Raw genomic sequence first — 15,556 nt, forward strand, 5'->3', positions numbered from 1 at the left:
TCTGATTAAACACCTCATCCCACAGGGACTGCAGACAAAAAGATCTCTGTGTGCATCACACCCCGTGAAAATATACTACTGGCTGCAATAACTGCTAAAGTTGTAAGTTGAGCATTCACACCACGGCAGAGGGTCTCCAGGTTAAAATATGTCTTAATATATTTATAAATATGTCCATTTCATTCTGCATCTGCCAGTATGAGAACTCCCTATGAGAAGTTAACCTGATATATGATGTTCACTAGTTCTAGTGACCACCTTGTATCAGTCCAAACAAACCTTATGGTGATTGGTTGTAAGTCAACCTTATAGACCAGCTATCATAATCGTAGCATGGACAGAGCAGTCTTATGCTAAACTCTTTTGGCATGTGAAGCCAGCTGTTTTACCATATGCAACCCCTTTAACACCAAGTGAAACGACACCACACAGGATATATATTGAAAATATATATGTATTTTATTTCTATAGAATCCCCTGAACTCTTTATGAGCACAGAAGCACACACGTTAAACAAGATACTTGATTAAATATACAAAAGTTGCACAGTTATGGATAGGCCAGGTGGTCCGCTAAACCATATATTAAATAAGTGGTATAAGAACCACGAATCAAACAGTTGTAAGGCTTAGGGCCTTGGGAATCGCTGGGGCTACGCTGTGATGACAGTAGTTAAGAACTAGGAGGCCCACGGGATCTGGTTGCAATGTTCAAAGTCACACGCATGCACTCATTGGAAACAATGGGTGCGTAAAATATAAAGAATTAAAGAATGGAAGTCTTCTGGATGGTCTAGAACTTAGTCACTTAAAACTAGGACACTAGGAGTGTCAACCTACATGGAAGCACCAGAGTGCCAGCATTACCTCACCCACAGGAAGCGGGTGTAGTGGTGCCAAAGTTTGTCGGGTTTCTTTGTGATGTTCAATGGAGCCAGGAGATGAAGATGCTGCAGACGAGGAGAGGTCCGGTGGATCCAAGGGTGGATCGGAGTTGGTGAAGACCTGTAAGCAGAGGGGACAGTGTTCAAATCACTAGCCAGTGACCGGGGTGGAACCAGGAAGGAACCAGGCGATGTCGCGTTGCAAACAAGTGAGGATTAGAAGATTGTCTCTTCAGCCACGTGGACACGAAGATGTCGACGATGACCAGGAGTCAGGCACAAGCTGTCCCATGAAGGCTCTAGCTGTCGGTGCAGACGGCTTCAGGATTGGAGCAAACAAGCCTTGGCAATCACAAACCAAGCAGGAAACGATGTCAGCTTCTTACTCAGACCAGCAAGGTCTGAGGGGCTGCTTCCTTTCACAGAAGCAAGGGCCAGTCTGGAGCAGCCGGACCAGTGGTGGAAATTCAAAGATGGGTCACCAAGATGATCACTAGCCAACGGACCAGTAACCCGGATGACACATCGAGTGGCAAAATGAAAAAGGGCCCCACGCAGAACTCGTGGAGGATGCGGGGCTGATCTTTGGTGCAAATGCTGCTCGGGGCTGGGGCTTCCCAAACCCCAATGCACAGCTTCGAGGAGGCCTGGGTTGCTGCACTGTTAGCTTCTCGTGGACTTTCCAAGACGGCCGGTCTGACATCTCTCGTTGCCTCCACGGCTCTCAGCTTTGCAGGGACTGTGGATCGGGCTCCGGGATTTCTTGGAGTCTGGTTCTTGTCAGGCTCTGGGCTCCTGCTCCGGCGGGAGGCGGCGGCAAAGCAAGTCGTAGATCGCTGGGTGGTGCCTGTATTCACAGGGTGGTCACTCCTTGGCCACAAGGGAGATTTTCTTCAGACTTTCCACATACCTCAGTCAGAAGTAACTGTACGTGACTCTGGCTTTTTTTCAGATTTGAGTGACTGTGATTGTGACTTGCAAATACAACGTGCTTATCAGCTTCCCGTCAATCGCAATGCCTCCAACACCAATGTGACACAGCCCCGGTCTATGATAATGTATATTGGGAACTTCCTTTTATTACAGGCTGTTTCTCTTACAGCCTGACCAACATTCCCGGTCTTAATTGACAACCTGTCCATTGTCACATGCTCAGATCAATGTAGATTCACAATAGACTGGAGATGGAAGCAGCAACAATTTATCGCCTCTTCGAAGGCCACAGTGGACAAGCTGTCCTGCGTGACCCTGCTTCTTTCAAATTTATTAAGGATGGGCGGTCTCAGATGTGATTGTCTGAGCAAGGTGCTGCACAGGCTCTGGCTTGACTGAGGGGAGCAAATAATTACACTTAATTACATATGATAAAATAATTACATCCTTTTTATTTTGGTTCCCCTTTATTTCCATTCTAGGTGCTGCTTAGCGCTGCTGGTTTGTAAAGGTGTTATGTGATAAGCTGAAATAGTATGTCTTTTCTTTCACTCTGACTTGGTCTCCGCCTAATCTTTTTTTTCTTTTTCCTTTTTCTTCTACTGCAAGTTTGGTGGATAGTTGGTGGTTAGGGATGCAGGGTGGATGGGGGCTCTTTTGGGCTGATTTCTGTCGGTCGGAACCACATCATTCACTCCTATGGACAGCGTTTCTGCCCTCGGGACTCCAATTCAGATTTCCAACAGCCTTACCATGTCGGCCTGTCCGACAAGAAAAGGCTGTTGGAAATAAATTTGGGGGCCCCTGGCCCTCTATGGCCTACAGTTGATGGCCGAGGGGGTACCTAAGGTACACCCAGTGAACCCACGCACTGTGTGGAAGGCACTGGAGGATGTCTGCAAGAGGGTGCAGGGTTTTTCACATACAATCCATTTCCCCATAGGAGCCTGTGTTACGGCCAGCTCTCGGACATAACACAAGCTCCCATAGGGAACAATGGTTTAAGTTTATTTGAAACAGTCTGTCAGTCAGTCAGTCAGTCTCTCTCTCTCTCTCTCTCTCTCTCTCTCTCTGCCAGTCTCTCTCTTAGTCAGTCAGTCTCTCTTTTAGTCAGTCAGTCTCTCTCTCTGTCAGTCTAGTTCTCTCTGTCATCCGGTCTCTCTCTGTCAGTCAGTCTCTCCCAGTCAGTCAGTCAGTCTCTCTCTCTCTCTCTGTCAGTCAGTCAGTCGCTCTCTCTCTCTCTGTCATTTTATCTGTCAGTCCCTCTCTCTGTCAGTCTTTCTCCCTGTCAGTCCCTCTGTCTGTCAGTCTCTCTCTCAGTCTCTCTCTCTGTCAGTCTCTCTTAGTCAGTCAGTCTCTCTCTCAGTCAGTCTCTCTCTTTCTGTCAGTCAGTCTCTCCCTTTCTGTCAGTCAGTCTCTCACAGTCTCTCTCTCTCTCTCAGTGTTGGACTTGGCCCATTCTGCAGGGTCATCCCTGAACTTTTTGGCTTCCTCCAATATTCTCTCTGACCTGTTTTGTGGGTTTAATGACTCTGGGCACTTTACCACTGCTGACCAGTGCTAAAACTGCATATGCTCTCCCTATGTAAAGTGTAACTGTGATTAATATTCCTGATTGGTTCATTGGATTTACTGTCAGTCCCCAGTAAAGTGCACCAGGAGTGCCAGGGCTTGTAAATGCCAATACTGCTAGTGGGCCTGCAGCGCTGGTTGCGCCACCCACAGAAGCAGCCTTTTACGATGTGTCTAGGGTCTGCCATTGCAGAGCCTGTGTGCAGTCTGGTACTGTCATGCTGGCTGGGCGAGTGCACATACTTGCCACCCCCTAAACCTTCCCTTTACTTCATATGAGTCACCCCTATGGTAGGCCCAAGGGCAGGGTGCATTGTAAGTGTAAGGTAGGAGATGCTCTGATGTGTGTGGCATGTCCTAATAGTGAATTACAGCCAATTTCGTTTTTCACTATTGTAAGGCTACCTGTTCTCTTAGGCCAAGATGGGCAGCTGGAATTATTACACCCTATAATCCCAGCAGACTCAGGGAACACGGTAGAAAAATAAGTTTAGTATGCCTGAACTCAGAATAATAAAATACTTCTTTTAGTAAAGTTTATTTTAATATCCTGTGTTTGCAAATGCTACTTTTAGAAATTTAGCATTTGCTTGCCTAACCATTTCAGCCCGCCTCTGCTAGGATGTGTATCTGACTGTCTGGGTTGTGTGAGTGACAGGGCTGGGGGATGACCGGTGGTGAGTGCAAGGATTACACCTTGGTGGGAGGTGGGAGTGCCCCTGGACTCTGAATAGGGCTGTGCACTATACTAACAAGAAATAACTGTGGGTTTAGAATGATTATTTACTCTGTATTCAATCTGTGTCTATTCCGCAACCTGTACTCATGTGCAATTAGTGAGATACATTAGGACTGATGTGATTATATACCCATCAGTTACACACTCTGAAGCGCCCTTTTGTCATCATTTGGGCCATTTCACAAGGTGGTGTGTCCACACTGTAGACATAGGTATTCTAAAGAGTGGTAACTGGAAGCAGTGCTAAACAAAAAATTTGAGTGAAAGTGCTAATATTAAAATTGGATAGTGGGTGCACACACAATTTTATTAGAGAGCAAACCACTTCGAAGATTAAAAACATAAAGTACAAAGTAACAGTAGTTCATAACAAATATCTACTGCATGTATGGTAAGGTCGACATGTTTCTGCAGTTATAGATCATAACGGTATCACCTGCTTCAAAACGGGTGCGTGCATAATAAATCAAAAATTATCATAGATGTCAGCTGATTCAGTCCTCTCACTTCTCTTTTGGGGTGAAACAGATATCCGCACACAAGAGGTACCATGCAGAGAAGACACAAGAAAAAATAAAAAATAAAACAGAGACAGTGAGATAACGATTTAATAAAGAAGTTAGTTATCTCACACTGAGCTTTATTTTTAGCATTATAACCCAACCTAGTATGTTTGAAAAACATAACTTAACCCAAACCAATTTTATTGGGATTCCCTCTCACTCACCTTGAATGAGAGAGGCAGGCGCCGCTCCTCACCTGGCTACAGCTCAGAAAAATGGGGCACCGCTCTAATAGGAAACCATAAAGTCGATAGTGAGATGCTCTCATGACCACCGTCAAATACAAATTCTGCCTATACTGTTACTTCTGTTCTTATTATCCAGTCTTATGTTGGTAAGGCTAAAAACTCCTACTAATTTCATACTGAGCAATACTTATGGTGTCAGTGTGTCTCGAGCATGCTCAGATGTTATTAGAAAATATTGCAGGAGAAGCACTCACACACGCGTGTGAAAATTGATTAGTTAAGCAATTAGTATCTCTCCTAGGAGTTAAAAGCTCCACTCATTTACAAAAAAATTGCCTTTCTTAGCAAACGCTTCTCAAAGAAGGATACTTTTAACAGAGAAGGCAATTACTCAGAGATGGTATATCAACGTGTCTTATAACAGAGAAGGCAAAAACTCGGAGATTGTTGTGGTTCTGAAAATTCTGGACTCGTGTAATAAACTTCGTCGTAGCATGACGATTTTTATATCAAAAGACCGAGAATGGCTAGTACACTATGAACAAGCAATTTCGTCATATTCGAGTGACGATTTCACCTCGAAATCTTCATTTTCGTCCTGAACCCTTGGCTTTCATTTTGTGTACGGCAGCCATTTTGTGAGTTGCCCTCACATAGGCTTATAACTACAGCCAAATTCGATATCAAAGGACACGTACACCTTTAATGACTTCTCTGTGACCTGGGCAAGCTGGAACCATTGCCCCAGGCCAAACCTGTTTGGTCAGTTCCTCTCCCAGTGGCCGAACAAGATAGCATCAAGGCACAACATGCCATAAACCCTTTTCATCGCACACACACCCTGCCTAATCTTGCTCACACCTGTCCCTGCTCTTTTCTCTCTCACTTGCTTTATGATGAGGAGGTGCCCGTTTTTATTGGGGGTCCACCGATATCTGATGAAAATGTTGGGCCTTGCCGGGTAATTTGTTGTGGGCTGGACGAACTGAAATGTGGGCTTGTCATCATCACTCTGCTTTTTCTTTGTAGTGAAAATATGTGAATAGTCTACTGTAAATCTAAGAATGTTTGCCTGGAGCTTAATATTTTGTATAAAAAGAGAAGCCTGGCTTTGTAAGATTGAGCAGTCTCCTGAGAATATACACACCGTGTTGTTGTACTTCTAGGACGCCTGTTACTTGGTTGCAGCCAATAAATTCGATCTTTGACTTAATCTAAAAGACTCTGAGTTTCTGTGTCTGAATCAGGAAAGTACTCGAGGTCTTTGGGTGTTGTCCCTGGCACCGCTGGGTTACCGGCTCAGTACCGGTTCTGAAAAACCCAGTACCTCAGCTGGCGCCCAACGTGGGGCGATACCAACGGTACCGGTCCAAGCCAGAAGTTCGTGAGGAGCTTTGTGTGAAAATTCTGGAGGAAGGCCGCCACTTCATAGACCCCTGCATGTCGACGTGGTCCGAAAGTCTTTGCTGCGAGGTTCCCCGCTTCCCGACGGCTACAAAGGACTGCTGCCCTGGCTATCGCCCTGATTTGGACCCTTGATGTTTGGTAGAGCGAAACGATAGACGAGTCTTCTGGTGACGTCATCGATATCTCAGTTAAGTATAAGGGGAGCGTCTCCCAGTCCTTAGTTGGTTCTTAGTTTTGGGTATCCCTTCGGGATCTTTGATTTGGAACTTGCAAGTACCAAAGCCGAAGGACTCGTGTATTCACGAGAATATCGTAATCGATAATCCTTTGAAATTTGAAGCTAGACTAGAGAGCAAAGATGCCTGGTCTTAGCAGACTTTGAAGTTTGTTTTGTTGTGGTAGTAATAGGGATTCCCGATTGGAGGACTCGTGTCCGGTTCCTCCGATTGGAACTCCAACCTATGAATTATATGTGAAACATGGAGTAGGCCCCATCACATATAATGAAGTATGGATCAAATACACCAGAAAAGATGGTGTTTTAAAATGGCCCCAATATGGTAGTTTGACACGGAAATCTTAGACAATCTCGAAGTTAAACTTTTCAAGAACAAAGCCCGGCCGGCGATGTTTGACTCTTTCCGCCTATGGCGTAAGGAAGCCAAACAGAAAGAAATTAAATTAGCGAAGAAAAATAAGAGAGAAAGGGGTATTTCGATAATGCAAGCTGCCATGCAGTTTAAAGATAACGAAGAGGAACAGATGAGTGAGCAGTTGCACAGGCAATGTAAAATGGTAATAGATAAATGCTATCCAGTTTTGCCGCCTCTTCAGCAAGATGCAGCAAAAGAACTTGAAAAAGATCCCCTAATGTCGCATTTGTTAAGTTCGCCACCCCCTTATGCGCAAAATACTACGGCACCTCCGCAACCTTTAGCTGCGAAACCTGTGATTGCATTGCCTCCTGCTCCCCCACAGCACCCACCAGCTGTTCTCCAGTTGGCTCCTGCTCCTCCGGTGCAGCCTCCTCATGGGCCACCGCCTTTGACATCTGCTCTGCCTTTACTTCCTACAACTTTAACTACTATATCGACTCCCACTTCTGGTATTCCTTCTGACACTGCCTCTGCATCTGCCTTGCCTCACCCTGCTTTCCCGCTTGTCTTTTCATCGACTTCTCCTTCTGTTCGTCAGAGAGTGGCTAGTACTGTTACTAGTATTCTATATCCTTTCTTTGGAGCGCAAGTCCGGCTCCTATCTCTGAGCGCACACAGTTGCGTAGCCAACTGCCTGATTCTAGGGAGAAGGAAACGTTGAATCATTTGGCACATAGATGGGTGACTGACCCGATGAAATATGATCTAGAATCTTTTATGGATGTCTTCCATCAGTGGGAAGCATCAAAGCAGAGATACGTTTTTGAGAAAATGTTTGCTTTTCTGTGTGAAGATTTAGAGGACAATGATTTGGACTCTAATCCGCCCGAGTTGAGCCATGTACGGTTTGAGTTTGCAAAAGGCGCAATTGTGGGTTCGGATGTTAAGAAAGCAGTTGCGACGTTGTCGTTAAGGACTGAAGGTGTTTCTCGTTCGTTGTTTGAGTCTGACTCTTCTGTCAAAAAGAAGGGAAGACAATATCCCATGAGAGAAGTTCCCCCAGTTTGGAGAGATGGTGACCCAAATGCTAATCCGGTTATTCTGCCACACTTTCAGCGTGTATGGGTACATGTTCCATGGAAGCGAGCTGAAGTTTTGGCCCTTAAGCAGACATTGCCTGATCCCAGTAAGAATCCTACAGGGTATTACAAGGAATTGTCACAGACTGCAGGTTCTTGCATTATGAATTTAGCTGACATAGACATGTTGTTTGGGAATGTTGTTCCACAGCCTTTATGGGGAAAGATTCGCCATGCGGATCATGATCAGGAGTTAGGTGACTCATGGGCTAATATTGCTGCTGCAGATGCCCGAAAAGTTGGTGGTGCTAAACCTGAACCTTTAGTAGCAGAACTTCCTGGTAAGATCATTGATTACATGAAGACTATAATGCCCGCGATGCGTGTGAATTGGGATAAATTGTCTGCGTGTAAGCAGAAGAAAGATGAAACGGTGTATGATTTCTTCACCAGGTTTGAAGAGACGTTTGTTGACCACAGTGGTCAGGATATGAGTACAGAAGGTGGTCAACGGTTATTCGTCGATAAGTTCGTGCACAATTTACTTCCCGAGTTGTGTAAAAAGTTAAAAGACTCAGAGAGTTCTTGGGCAGTTTCCTCTTCAGCACAGATATTTGGCTACTGCACAATATTACGAAAATCGAGACAAAGATGAGAAAGATAGAGCAGAGAAGAAAACTAAAGAGTTAAAAACGAAGGTTTTGTTACAGCAAGCATATCTGCCATGTGGTGGTCAAAATAGTGGTGCTCAGAGTAACTATCAGAATAATTATCAGCAGCCTCAACAGTTTCAGAGGAACTCGCAAAGAGTCGAGTATACTCAACCACGTGTCCCTGTAGGTCCCAATCAGTGTTCATGTTGTAAAGAAGAGGGTCATTTCAAGTATAGTTGCCCTATCTTGTTACAGCGCGCAAATGGTGTTTCTGGCTCAAGAGGTCGAGGTGTTCAACAAGCACCTAGAGGTAGAGGACATGGAAAATTCCCCCAGAACGCTCGTTCCCTTCCGCCTCAAAATTCAATGAATAGTTTTGACCAGCAGAATAACGCGTCTGGTAGGACGGCTCAGTACTATGCTGATGATTACTATGCAGAAGATGAGCATATGGAAGGTAATGATTGCTAGGACAGCCATAGACAAAGAGAGGGAGTTGTTTCAGTTCCAGTAGATCAGAGTGGACCATACGTCAAGGGGATTACATCAGGTGTGTCGGAACCTTTTCTGTTGGATACTGGGGCTACAAAGAGTTCTATTATGCACTCAAAACTCCCTGGCGCACCTTTGTCTGGCAAAATGAATGTTTCTGTAGGTTTTTCTGGCGCCCCGGTTAGGAACCCGATTTTTAGTCCTATGTCCCTTTCTGTTGGTCCTTGTGAATTCGAAGCACCCCTTATTCTGATGACAGGTTGTGGTGAAAACTTGTTGGGATTAGATCTGTTAAAAAGATTGTATGCGACTTGGTACTGTTCTCCTTCGGGAGTACAACTTACACTGGGTATGAAAGTGGTTTCTCCAATGTATTTGTCAAGGGATAAACTTCCGACAGAATTGTCGTTTCTTCCTGATATTCTTTGGGCTACTGGTCCTAATGATGTGGGTCTTTTGGAAATACCGCCATATGTTTTGACCTTGAAAGCCAATGTTAAAATGCCACGCATTCCCCAATACAAAATCTCTAGTGAAGGTGAAAAAGCTTTACTAGCGATCATTTATGATTTGATTGAAAAAGATGTGATTGAAGAGACAAGAGGCAACGTTTGCAATAGTCCTGTTCTGCCTGTTTTGAAACGAACTGACCCTTCCCAGCCACCTGTTTACAGATTTGTGATTGATCTTGGAGAGGTGAATAAAATAGTTGTGCCACAATTTCCAGTTGTTCCTGACATTACTGCCCTATTAACTATGATTCAGGCTTCTGCCACCTGGTTTTCGGTGATTGACTTGAAGAATGTTTTCTTCAGCATCCCGATTGCTGAGGAGAGTAGGGATATTTTTGGCTTCAGTTTAGGAGGTCGAAGCTTCCGCTTTAAACGCGCTCCCCAGGGCTACTGTGAAAGTCCATCAATATATAGTCAAGCTCTAAAAACACAGCTTGATACGATTGTTTTACCTGATGGCGCTACCCTCATTCAGTATGTTGATGATTTGCTTGTTGCTGCAGATACTGAGGAAGTCTGTAAAGAAGCCACGTTGTCTTTATTGCGTCATTTGTGTGATTTGCATCACAAAGTATCTCTCTCAAAATTGCAATATTGTCGACAAGAAGTGACATACTTAGGTCATCTCTTATCGAAGGAAGGAAGGAAACTGACCCCAGAAAGAATTCAGGCAATAGCAAAATTGAGTGTGCCAAGAACACAGAGAGAAGTGCGTGCTTTCTTGGGCATTACATCATATTGCAGACAATGGATACCAAATTTTTCGTTGATGGCCAAACCTTTGGTGGCATTAACTTGTAAAGATACACCGAATCCCGTTCCATGGTCTGAAGAGTGTCAGATAAGTTTTTCTGAATTGCGCAGTGCATTATGTTCGGCTCCTGTGTTGGGTACCCCTGACTACAGTAAGCCCTTTACATTATATGTCCATGCGAAAGAAGGTTGTGCATTATCAGTGTTGACACAGTTGTTTGGAGACAAGCAGCGTCCATGTGCATACTTTTCGTCGACTTTGGATCCGGTAGCTAAAGCATTGCCGAGTTGTTTAAGAGCAACAGCGGCAGCAGCTTTTTCTATTCGACAGTCTGCTGGTCTAGTGATGAATAACACGTTAATTGTGATGGTTCCACATGAAGTGGACACTTTGTTAAACAGAACCAAGACACAGCACTTAACTAGTGCTCGATTGTCAGGTTACGAGTTGACATTGTTAGCGAGTCATGTGCACATAAAAAGATGCAACACTCTTAACCCAGCTTTGTTGTTGCCGAGTGTAGAGGAATTAGATGCTTCAGAACAGCATGATTGTTTCCTTAGAACAGAAGAAGAAACGAAAGGGAGAATAGATCTTAGGGACACTCCTCTTGTAAAGTGTGATGGTACCTTATGGGTGGATGGTTCATACTTCAAGCTTCAAGCTTCCGAATGGTGATACGACTGCAGCATATGCTGTCACAACTTTGCATAGAACTGTTGAAGCTGCACGTATTCCACATAATTCAGCTCAAGCAGCAGAATTGATTGCACTCACGAGAGCATGTGTGTTGTCGAAAGGAATGAAAGTGACTATCTATACCGAGAGTCAGTATGCATTTGGAGTGGCTCACAGTTTTGGACGATTGTGGAAAGAACGTGGGTTCCTGACTTCGCATGGAGCTAAGATTCAGCATGGTCAGTTGGTGAATGAGCTTCTTGAGTCACTGACTTTGCCGTTGCAAGTTGCAATTGTAAAATGCAGTGCTCACAAGAAAGTGACTGATGATGTTGGTCGTGGAAATGCATTTGCTGACGAAATCGCAAAAGAAACAGCAAGGAATGTGATGAGCCGAATGTATGTTGCAGGCCCTGCAAGATGGGTTGGTGATGTTGGAATGTGTGAAGACACGATAGAGAGTGTGAAGTCTATTCAAGCTGAAGCTACAGAGAAGGAGTTGAGTGTGTGTAGAGAAAGTACGGGTAAAATGGATGCCAATGGTTGCTGGATTGAATTGTCAGAACATCAGAGATGGTTGTTACCCGATGCGTACGTGCTTGCAGTGGTTACAATGGCCCATGGAATGGCTCACATCAGTGTGAAAGGGATTTGTAAGTTGTTGGCTCCAGTATGGCAAAATGCAGGAATTCCTAAGTGTGCAGAGAATGTGGTCAAGAATTGCATGGTGTGTCTGAAACACAATCCAGGTAGGGGAACCCCAACTCCAGCTGGTCATTTTGCGCCTCCTACGTATCCGTTCGAGGTTTCACAGCTAGATTTCATCCACATGTAGAGGTGCAACAACTTAAAATACGTACTCGTTGTTGTTTGCGCCTTCTCAAGATGGGTAGAAGCATATCCCCTAAAGGACAATACTGCCTTGTCCACAGTGAAAGCCCTTGTGAAAGAGTTCTTCCCCAGATTTGCAATGCCTAGAATTGTCTGGAGTGACAATGGGAGTGAATTTGTGGGTCGAGGGATGAAGAAAGTATGTGAAGGGCTAGGCATTCAGCAAAAGTTCCACGCTGCAAATCACCCCCAATCAGCTGGACTAGTGGAATGCTACAATGGCACGCTGAAGTTAAAATTGGCCAAAATTCAACCGAGCACTGGTCTTAAATGGCCTGATGCTCTACCCTTAGCACTCCTATCCACCAGAATGACTGTGCATTCGCGAGTGGGACTTAGTCCATATGAAATTGTTTTTGGCCGCCCGGCCAATATATGGGGAGTGCCAAGGCCCACAAAGTTCAGTGAAATCGAACACCCTGTTTTGCTTGACTATTTGTACGAATTGATGGCTAAATTGCGTGTTTTACACCAACAGGTCCATGACACTCTGCCTCAGGTCTCTGAAGCTCCAGGACATCAGATCGATCCTGGATCCTGGGTGCTGGTCAAGAACTTCCAGCGAACCAAGAACGACCAGCCCAGGTGGACCGGCCCACACCTCGTCCTTCTTTCTACGAGATCAGCTGTTCGAGTAGAAGGGAAAGCACTGGATCCACGGTGTACACTGTAAGAGGGTGCCTTTGCCTCTGCCGTACGACCGATGGGTCCAGGAGGGTGTCGCCGACTCAGAGACTGAAACTATGCCACGTTTTCTGCCTTTCAGTGATGCGCGTGTAAAAGGAACACTTACTGAACAGGAGAGTGACAACATTTTGTAACCAGCTGTATCACCGTTAGTTTGATTGGACACTACAGAACCTGAAATCCTTTTCCGAGATCATACCATACCTGGAAAGCAAAGATACAATTGAGGTCGAGAACTATGGACAAATAAAAACAAACTTTCTTTTTCATTGCTATTTTTGAAAGTGCAGCTCTCCCATCTGAGAAACTTGCTTATTTTTGCTTTTCGAACCGCCATCCGGGTTCCGCTGCTAGGGCCGCGATTGCCCAAAGTCTTTGGGGTGCAGCTGACGACGTTAGGTCGATGGTTCTGGTTGGTCTAAGGGAGTTGCCCTAGACTGACAGAAGCATTCCTTAGCAGAAACAACCAACCATCGCGGGCAGCATTGTATAGAGGATGGAGTTTTTCGAGATGGAGACCTGCCAAGGAAACGAACTTTAAAAGCAGAATATGTAAAATGATGACAAAGAAAAGCTTTTTGTTATTGTGCATTTTCATGTTATTCAGTGTAATGATATTTTTTATAGGATATGTTTTATTCTCTTTTCGAGTAACATTTGCACCCACTACATCGCCTATACCTCCTCCTTCCACTGTTTCCTCACATTCTTTTCAACCCCTTCCTGAACACAAATCAGCTAGGAGATTAGAGTTTATTAATAACTCCTTTGTTCAGCTCTTGCATCAACACCAACTTGTAATGAACACGACTAACTGTTGGGTGTGTGGTCTTATTCCTCACACAACGGATAAAGGTATCCCTTATCTGGTCCTGCCTTTCAGCCATAATGGTTCTGTGTGGGCATACAGAACAATGTTCATATATGCACATGAAGTCTACCCCCTACGCTCTGTAACAGACAATCCTAAAAATAGCGCTCTAGTTAAGGGTATAGTAGACATTATTAAGGAAGATATTTCCTACGAGACTATCCCGAGAGATGAGACACTAGTATACATAGGATGGACCGTGACCGGATATGGAGCTACTCTGAGTGAGAAACAGCAAGCTAAGAGATCTTCCCCGATTTGGACTGTACCCCATCAGGGTCACCTGTGTCTGCAAGGTACTGGCAAGAATCCCAGAGCTCAGTTAGGGAAGAGTGTCTGTACTGAAACGTATGTTTTTGCATCTCAGACTTCCCCTTCGTTTTTAGCAGCTAAGGGTACCTATTTCATCTGCCATGATAGAGCCTATACATGGTTGCCCCCTGACTTTTCGGGCTCATGTTTTGTTTCGTTCCTGTTACCTCCCACCTACACAGCAGCGGCAAATTACCACAACACAAGGATAGTTAGAGGTGTCTTGAGTAAAGAAGACACTGCAGGACAAGAATTTGGGGACTTCGCAAAGGGTTTTCTGCCGTTCTGGGGACCAATGGTTAACAGCAGGAACATAAGGCAATTGACAAGGGTGGTTGAGTCCACCGTAATTGAAACTGCTGGTGCCCTTAGTAACTTGACTGCTGAGCTCCAGTCGGATCGTCTTATGACCCTTCAGAACAGGGTCCCGTTAGACGTCATCCTTGCAGACCGAGGTGGGGTATGTAAATTGATCCAATCGAGTTGCTGTGTTTTCATTCCAGATAACGCTCCAACAGTGTACCAGGCTATCTCCAAACTACATAAGATTTCCGAATCTATTCATGTGGATAAAGGAGATTGGTCGTTAATGGGATGGTTCTGGGAACTTATATCCGCCTGGGAATGGAAAATTCTGATGGTCATTGGGATGGTCTTAGCCATTCTTTTCCTGTTCTGTCTGTGCGTGCAGTGTGCTCCTGCAATATGTGGCCTCTGTGCTACATCATGTGTAAGGAAACCTGTATCAAAAGACGAACTAAGTAATAGGATGATGTTACAGCAACATCTCAATGACTTTAGAAATATAGACCTGGACTCAGATTAGCATGAGGATAGGTTAATTGCCTATGTAAGGGCAAAAGGAGGGTTTGTGGTTCTTTAAATTCTGGACTCGTGTAATAAACTTTGTCGTAGCATGACGATTTTTATATCAAGACCGAGAATGGCTAGTACACTATGTACAAGCATTTTCGTCATATTCGAGTGACGATTTCACCTTGAAATCGTCATTTTCGTCCTGAACCCTTGGCCTCCATTTTGTGTACGGCAGCCATTTTGTGAGTTGCCCTCACATAGGCTTATAACTACAGCCAAATTCGATATCAAAGGACACGTACACCTTAATTGACTTCTCTGTGACCTGGGCAAGCTGGAACCATTGCCCCAGGCCAAACATGTTTGGTCAGTTCCTCTCCCAGTGGCCGAACAAGATAGCATCAAGGCACAACAGTCCATAAACCCTTTTCATCACTCACACACCCTGCCTAATCTTGCTCACACCTGTCCCTGCTCTTTTCTCTCTTACTTGTTTTATGATGAGGAGGTGCCCGTTTTTATTGGGGGTCCACCGATATCTCATGAAAATGTTGGGCCTTGCCGGGTAATTTGTTGTGGGCTGGACGAACTGAAATGTGGGCTTGTCATCATGACTCTGCTTTTTCTTTGTAGTGAAAATATGTGAATAGTCTACTGTAAATCTAAGAATGTTTGCCTGGAGCTTAATATTTTGTATAAAAAGAGAAGCCTGGCTTTGTAAGATGGAGCAGTCTCCTGAGAATATACACACCGTGTTGTTGTACTTCTAGGACGCCTGTTACTTGGTTGCAGCCAATAAATTCGATCTTTGACTTAATCTAAAAGACTCTGAGTTTCTGTGTCTGAATCAGGAAAGTACTCGAGGTCTTTGGGTGTTGTCCCTGGCACCGCTGGGTTACCGGCTCAGTACCGGTTCTGAAAAACCCAGTA

The 15,556-nt window shown here is 44.7% G+C and overlaps 2 protein-coding genes across 2 annotated transcripts in view; both read left to right on the top strand.

The window, feature by feature from the left end:
• Positions 1-15,556, top strand: part of LOC147693195 (NACHT, LRR and PYD domains-containing protein 12-like) — a 1,166,314-nt gene that overhangs the window by 802,812 nt on the left and 347,946 nt on the right. The gene's annotated exons all lie outside the window — the stretch shown is intronic.
• On the top strand, positions 13,124-14,636 carry LOC147693197 (endogenous retrovirus group PABLB member 1 Env polyprotein-like). The gene has a single exon (XM_086933621.1). It carries the CDS (start codon positions 13,185-13,187, stop codon positions 14,634-14,636), a length of 1,452 nt encoding a protein of 483 aa, XP_086789747.1. The 5' UTR covers positions 13,124-13,184.

The sequence above is a fragment of the Lissotriton vulgaris genome, chromosome 8 (assembly GCF_964263255.1).
Source record: "Lissotriton vulgaris chromosome 8, aLisVul1.2, whole genome shotgun sequence".
NCBI lineage: Eukaryota > Metazoa > Chordata > Amphibia > Caudata > Salamandridae > Lissotriton > Lissotriton vulgaris.